Genomic DNA, 8,082 nt, shown 5'->3' on the forward strand with positions numbered 1-8,082 from the left:
ACAAATTTCAGAGCTTTAAACAGTTTTCTGTCACTAATCACAAGTCCCTTTAACAAAACTCTCTTGGGAAGGTCAGCAACTATTTTTCTTGCTCAACTCTATATTATTATCTTGAATTGTACGCTATATTATTCTGAAATCACAGTAGTGAGCCGACTATAGTTCTTCCTTCAAGATTTACTCATCAAAACAACTCTCATCCCCAAATTAAGTTGCTGTACTGAAAAACAACATTTCCTACGTACGTTACGAAGAACTGATTTGCAGTGCTGATTCCCTCCGGCAATATATATACTCATTATTTCTTGTTTTTCACAATGAATTCTATAGCTTTTAGCAGCTGTTAGTAGCTAGTAGTAGCTTGTAATCGTATTTTGGGAGATTTTTATTCTGAGAATGAAACTGCAAAAATGTGAGAATCCTTTCTTTTCTCTTGTGAGCAACATAATACATCGAATATTTGACTAATATTCACCTTTTTATCTTTTCCGAAGTTAAAAGTCAGTGGTTGAATTTATCATTTACTTAGATACTTAAATAATTGGATAAACAGATAACGTATTCACTGAACGTGCAGGACCCAGTATTTTTTCTACTCGTTTCTTCCCCTCGCTATTGTCATCCAACATGTTTCCATGTTTCGTGAGCGATGTTGACGAGGTCCTTCAGCCGAGCTCTCAGCTGGTCCATCCGTGCAGCGAACACATCACCACATCTCGTTCGAGGCCTCCCTTGAGGGCGTTGAGCATCTCTTGGGATCCACTCTAACGTTCTTTTAGTCCATCTATCGTCGATTCTTCTCATAATGTGACCGGCCCATCTATACTTTGCTTTCGATATATATTCCGCTGGGTCGAGAGGACGGGACATTGCTCCTAAGTCGGAGTTGTGAAGACCGGCTCACCTTCTTTCAGCTCATGTGCTTTAGTTTTCTGGCGTAAAACACAGCGTTAGCAAAGCGTCCAAGTAGATAATTAGATAGAAGGACGCCCTAGTTATGATCAAACGGAGAAAGGCAAAGTATGAGATATCAGTGGGTACTACTGCATTGTTATTGGTGCTAATTTGTGTCTGCAAGTGTCTGTCGCTGAAATGTGTTAATAATGAGAGATGCGATATTAACTCTAGAAATGATTTTTGCTTTTCTGTTTTCGTAAAAAGAAACTGTTGAAGTTCATAGACGCAATTCTCCTAGACAAGAACTCTTCACATTACGGATCCTAGAAAGTATAGAGGAATCTCACTGATGCATGTTATTTTAAACCAGTCTGAGCGTCCAGCTAAAGCCGGACTCCAGACTTTCTGTGGTGTTTGCTTCGCTCGCCTTCACTGATCAACGAAAATTAATATTAGTGTTATTAGTTCTATGAAATTGGACTTGTATATCTTTAACAATCTTTCTTCCTTTTTTATATTATAACTAAAAGCGAAAGATTTCATAGTCTTCTTTCTAAACGCGTCAGTTCTACATCTGGAGAACATTCGAGCTTCAGCTTCAAACACTCCCTATCAATATATTATAGACAAAATTTAAAAGTATCACGCGAAGTATGGGTTTTCCTCCTGTTTCCTATAAATAGTTATCAAAGAATGATGTTTCAGCATAAAATGACGTGAAAGACATATGCTACTATTTAAGCAGCTGTTTGCACGCGTGTTTCCACTTTCTGAGAACGGCATGCTACAAAAAAAAACGAAGAAGGAAAAAGGCACGCGGAGGAGTCATAAAGGTGAAAAGCAAAGCATGCAGGGACCACGGCTATGAAACGGCTGCAACCATCTATCATTTGCGTCATGCACCAATCCGATGCCGGTGGACCCTATATATTTTTATATATATATATATATATATATATATATATATATATATATATATATATATATATATATATATATATATATATACCCCTATCTATATATATGTCTGGAGCCAGCACGCCAACCCGACGCCGGTGGACTTTTCGAATTTCGTGACTGACACACACACGTGACAGAATAAGTCCGTTATTATATATCTTGATCATTATAGAATGATGCAGTTTTTGATTATCATGTGCCAACTCATGAAAAATTGCTAATCAAATGCGACTAACAATCCGGGGTTTTAATATGGATTATTTTGTACTGGCTCATCAAACATCGGTAAGAAAAGTACGCGCGGCGAATAACTGGGCTTTCTTCCTCACTGATCAACGACCGACCAAGTATTGTAATCGTCGTCTGGAGACCGATCAAAATGTTTCAGCTTTGCTCGAGGTCAATGTAGTTAGCTTTTTTCGACACTTCTTTTCATTCGCTTCACGGAGATCGCCTTCTTCACGCACCTCGTGCCATTGTAGTACTAGGAAAGTCCGTTCGCCTGATTGATGGCATGAATAAACGAAGTACTGCCATAGTTCGAACACTAGCGGCATGGTATATTATCATTTTAAGTGGTAAATGAAATAAGACAGAAGTAAGACAATGGGACACGACAAACGGAACAGCCTAGACACTTCTCGTTCGCTCTAGATGAAATCATGCAAAAAGTCAATCATTATTTGCTGATATCCCCTCGTCACCATCAGCACGTTCTCCTTCTTCTTGGTCTAGGTTTGGGTTCTCTTCGATATGCCAATCGGGTTTCGAGAAAGAGTCATCGAGTACGCAGTCGTCGTATAAGACTTCTTTATCGCCGCTATCAGATATTCTTTCACTTTGAGTGGATGAGTCGTATTTTTGCACAAAGAAGACGGTGATCAAAGACACTACAAAAGAATGGTATAATAGTACCGAGTCGTCACGCAGACACCCCCCATCGGTGTGTAGGTGGTCGATCTCCGCGTGAGTCGTGTCAATGACAATTTTCGCGTCCACCAATGAGGATCTTTCTTCATGAATATTGTTTTCCGAAGGACGTAACTCCACTGTGCATCGCCATTCGACACCCAGTACTTCTACACCATTATCAGGCGGTGGACCGTTGTGGAGGAACCTAACGTATGCATGCACAATGAAGATTTCCACGCCGAAGTCGCTGTTCCAATCTTCAGAGATAGGAAACTTGGCGCATCCAAACAACTGACTAACACCAGGCACTGTATCTTTCATCCACTTTATGAAGCTTAAGAGGATAAAACATAGAGTGGTGCTAAATAAAATGAGCTTGTATACCATTATGGACTTTTTTTTATTAAAAAAAGCCTATCAATCCCTTTTTGCAGAAGATTTATTGCCTTCATACGGGAGCGGAGCTTGATTACGTGCTGCAGGATCTTCTTTTCTTCGCACCACATGTACCAGACACTTATTGAAAGGATCTTAAAAACATAATTGTTTAATCAAGGCGTGGAAACGGTGTGCTTTTTCTTGCTTTTTTTTTCTTATGAAAAGAAAATCTCACTAGCAAGAATGATTATATACGTACACTCTGGCATTATTAGCAAAAGTACGACGACGCACTTTCTGGATGTCCTTTGTACAATTGTCATCCACACTCCTCGTTGGGGTTCTGTGACTGCAATCCATTTTGTGGCATTTTTTATAAATTAATAAATGATTCCTTAAAACGGAGAGAGCAGATCCTGAGGCGGAAAACTGTGATTATTTCTTTTATCACTTGATTCCCCACTGACGCACTCACTGACGAAGTTGTCGGCATCTTCTCGGAGCTGAGCAGAGTGTCGTCCTGTGAACATATCTTTCCCCAAGTTTCTCGATCTACAGCAACAACTCGCAGAGAATCCATGTCCCATATCCTGAGAAATTTTGCGTCTTTTGTGAACTGACGATCAATACCGAGTGACCCGAGTACCTCAGGTCGACAATGTAGTTTACCGTAACGAAACCGAATTGTTAATTGTTGTGCCTTCTGGATTGTAGCCACTAACAATTACACAGATTTTCGATTTCCCCGAACAAACAACTTCTGGAAAAATTTAGTTTTCGAGGCCCTTGCTTTTTTCAGCTCCTTTCAACTACCAAACTAAAGATCCACTCCTTCTTCGCCCTTATTTGGTCTGAATTACTTGCACTCAGCTTCTGGATAAAGGATAAAAGTAAAGTCTCTGGCGTTAATCAATCCGCTTCGGATGCGTCCCCACGTTCACTTCAATTCAATCAGAATCGTTTGAGGTTTACGAACGTGTATCTGGCCCATACAATAACCTGCGGTGGCTAGCCGATGTGTCAAGTCAGTGTTTTTATCCTCCCCGACAAGTCTGGTACCAATTTATCGACCCCGGAGGGATGAAAGGCTTGGTGAGCACTAGGGCGGATTCGAACCTCCGATCGATTGTGCAGGAAGCGGAACCTCTAACCGCTACACTACACCCGCCTACAGGTTCTGGAATTGAACAAAATTTTCCTCCGCTGTACTTCAACTCTATCTGTAAAAACAAAGACTCTGTCAACTTTTTTAGAGCCATGCACGTTTGTCCTTCCTTTCTTTCTGCACTTATTAACATATGTATATATCGTAAATTGTTTCGTTCTTCCTGCTATAGTTTATAGACATGAACATTGTTTAGAGGCAGAATACCACGAATCTGACGTGGTGAGGGAATCCAACGGAAAAGCTAGAGATGGGGTTGTAGATTGCGGGATCAGGGGTGGTTCCGCTCACCCAAAAAACGTCGTGAGAACCGCTTTATTTCCTTCTAGAAACGCTAAAATGTTCCTCCATGTATATGTTTTGGTCTCCTCACCAACCTTTTCACTGGTTTCACTTGAATAGGTAATTGAAGAGAACTCACTGACTTCCGACCGTTGCGCAGCTGAATGCGGCGCGTATGCAAAGGTGACGCTTTGCAGCAGAAATCGTCGTGAAAAACGGAGTCTTTCATGCCGTTTCTTTTACAAGGATTAGGAATAGATGAGCGGCACCACCCCCAATCCAGTAATCCACAACCCCATCTTTAGCTTGTCCAGCGGTTTCCCTCACTACGTCAGATTCGTGGTATGCTGCTTTCAAATGTCTAAAGAAACGATGCCAGCGAGTGCGCTGCGCGACTTCTCTTTCCAATCAAATTCTGTTCGGAAATAAAAAAAAGAACCACTAAGAGAATTTGGCTAATATCGACAGTGAAATCAAGAACTTCATGTCCGAGGGAAAAAACATCTCATGTATATGTACGTGACTTTTCCAGTTCCTAACGAGCTCGGTCGAATCCATTGCAAAAACCAAACTGAATAGGGAATGGAGAGAAGGTAAACACTGATGAAATTGAGCTTGAATAAATGATTGACGGAATCGTTAAGAACATTCTGCAGCATTCTTGAAGATAAGTCAAAATCCTGCAATGTTCGAGTACCAAAATGTAGCCATGTTTTCTACCATTTCACGCAAAAATTTTACATTTCATGAGGTCCTAGAAGTTCCGCACAAAACGGCAAAAATATGTTGGAGACGTTCGTTTTTTAACCATTCATAGAACTAGAACGATGTCAGATTGCTCCAATACTTATATGCTTGGGACCGGGGAGTGTATTCATTCAGATTTCTCCACACGCTGCTCCTAGATTTCTTCCAAGATTCGACTGTTCAACAGCGGTATTTCCAAATAGATTCTAGAAATTTATGTCGTAGCATCAGCTGAAAAGCGCCCAGTATTTATTTCGAATTTATTTATTAAAACTAATGCAGCAGTGAAATATTGCGATCTAATCACTACATTACAACTATAGTGGTGGTAGTGGTGGAATAACAAGTGAATTCTTTCTTAATCTGGTAGAAATTCTCCAATATTGGCGTTATTCGCTTGTTTTGCACGAAAGTCGTCAACATCTCAAATATTCGTTCTTGAATCCGTTTATTGCGGGTTTTGTCTGTTTGTTTTTCGAAAAAAAAACAATTGAGGATACTGTGCTGCTGAAAAATTTTCTGATCCATGGCTAATGTCTTTTTCCATGCACTTCTGCCTGCGAAAATAATAGAAACGAATAAATAAGGAAAAGAAGATAATATTCAACATGAATGTAGTAGGAACAACCGCAGAAAATCAGTCTGTAATGTTCTAGAGTGTTTTGGTGCAAAAATCCAAGAAAATAACATATATATTACATAATAACATAATAACTATAACAAATATGTAAACAGTAATATAATGACATAAATAAAAAAGTAAGAAAAGTAAAATAAGAAAGTAAGTATTGTGCAAGTATGTTTATGTATATTTATACTACAATATATACTATACTGTATAGCCATTGTATAAGCCAACACACGTTCCTAAAACCCTCAACGATTACGAATTCCAGTAAAACTCGTTGGCGCATCCCAAGTGACTTTATCCTTTATCCTTTTATAGTATAAATAAGTATTTCTAAATATCTAAATATTTCCGGTTATACGGTCTGTATATAGAGTTTGTTTTCGCACATTGGAAGCATCGCCCCACGGATCTGGGGGTTAGGCCTGTACGGGGTCGTAGGTGACGGGGAAGAGGATGATCCGTCCATTTCTTCCTAACTGCTATGAAAAACGGCCCGGAAAAACAAAAAAAAAACGCTCCAATAGAACTTGTTGTAGGAAATAGCGCCGTTATCTTAGCACGTGTTGCATTTCACGTGTTTTTGGTTATGTGATTCTGAAAAGGAGATCACTCTTTTTATGACTAAATCATGCACGTAGTGACGATTTTAAGCATTTCAAGTTATTTGAAAATCTCTCGTAATTTCGACTTTATCTTCTTGAAATTCACATGAAGAAGATCAATAGAAAAACGATGGTTTTTAAAGTAAAGCAGTTTTCATGCACGTGTAGCATTAGTCACAAAGAGCGCAAACAAATGAAACAATGAATATTGCCTCTACGCTCCAATTTCTTCAGAAACCTAGTGGCAGAGTATCATAATAAAAAATAAGGTAATGTGGAAACCTGGTGGAAAATATATATTTTGAAGTATACATAACCAATATGGATGCGGTCACACTCACTTTTCCCTAATCGTTCTGAATAGCGGCGTGGGAACCTACGTTCTCAGTCCCTACGAGGCACGTTAGAACGCGCCGCCCTTGTACATGTTCTTGTTCTCTCGGCAGTTTATCGATACTTTCCGCTTGAATAGGCTGCTGGGGAGACCTCATTGATGTTCGGCCGGTCGCAGTTGAAAGCGGCGCGTGCATAAGGATGGAGCGTTCTAAAGTACCTCGCAGGAACAAACAGTGTTTCCCGTTTTCTCCTTTTTTTTCCAAAGAATGGGAGATTAAGGGAAATTGAGTAGAACCACTTTCATATTCTTTATCTACACTCCTAACTTCATCTTGTTTTCCACTGAGTTTTCACAACACGCCAATTTCCGGCGTGATGCGGTCGGTGCCCTTAAGGTCGCCGTTACCTTCATGTTGCATGAGCTGCGAAGAGATTAGAAGCCAAAAAATAGATTAGTGAACACTGTTTCTATGTGCTGATATGTCTTCACAAACGTCTTTAATGAAAAGGGTAGCAGTAGTAATCCTGTTAAGAAGACATAGAGTTGCAAATAATTAAGTGCAGTGCATCCTTTTCTCCGCTTCTGCTTCCCTCGGTTAGTCCAAGAGATCATTTTGCAGCGTGTGGTGCGCTTGGTGCCCGGATTTCCTCCGCTTTTACGTTGATTAGATCGCCAACCATTACTGCAGTTCCGTTCTCATTCTTTAGAGTTGGCGCAGTCACTTAGTACTTATCTAAGAGTAGTAGTATTTATTTTGATGGAACGGACTCGTGAGAGCTGTGCTCCAATTTCCACTACTTGTCCGTAAAAAGTTCTGGGAAATTCTACCGTTGACTCGATGAAATTTTGATGTAATTCACAGAATTACTTCAAAAGACCCTACATATCATTGAATGTTTCCTATTTCTTTTTCTCGATTTTTTTCTCGATTTCTCCTTATTTTTTGGCACGAAACCAAATAGTTCGCTTCCGTTGCATTTCCTTCCAACGTTTACAACTTATTGCATAGAAAACAAGAAAAAGTTGGGAAAAAGAAAGGAATAGAAAAAAATCAAAAAATATGTAAGGTCTTTTGAAGTAATTCTGTGAATTAAATCAAAATTTCATCTTCTTTCTTCTCCTTGACGAATTTTTGATGATAGATGAAATGGTGTGGGAACGAATGATGTCA

The 8,082-nt window shown here is 39.6% G+C and overlaps 2 protein-coding genes across 2 annotated transcripts; both read right to left on the minus strand.

The window, feature by feature from the left end:
• Positions 1-618: 618 nt before the first annotated feature.
• Positions 619-870, minus strand: RB195_020065 (uncharacterized protein; the record flags this gene model as incomplete). The annotated part of the gene is made up of 1 exon (XM_064188203.1): positions 619-870. The coding sequence occupies one exon, from the start codon at positions 868-870 to the stop codon at positions 619-621; it is 252 nt and encodes an 83-aa protein (XP_064044084.1).
• A 1,659-nt stretch (positions 871-2,529) lies between these two features.
• RB195_020066 (uncharacterized protein) lies at positions 2,530-3,090 on the minus strand (the record flags this gene model as incomplete). Its single annotated transcript, XM_064188204.1, has 1 exon — positions 2,530-3,090. One exon carries the CDS (start codon positions 3,088-3,090, stop codon positions 2,530-2,532), a length of 561 nt encoding a protein of 186 aa, XP_064044085.1.
• Between the last annotated feature and the right edge of the window lie 4,992 nt (positions 3,091-8,082).

This window comes from Necator americanus, chromosome II (assembly GCF_031761385.1).
Source record: "Necator americanus strain Aroian chromosome II, whole genome shotgun sequence".
Lineage (NCBI taxonomy): Eukaryota > Metazoa > Nematoda > Chromadorea > Rhabditida > Ancylostomatidae > Necator > Necator americanus.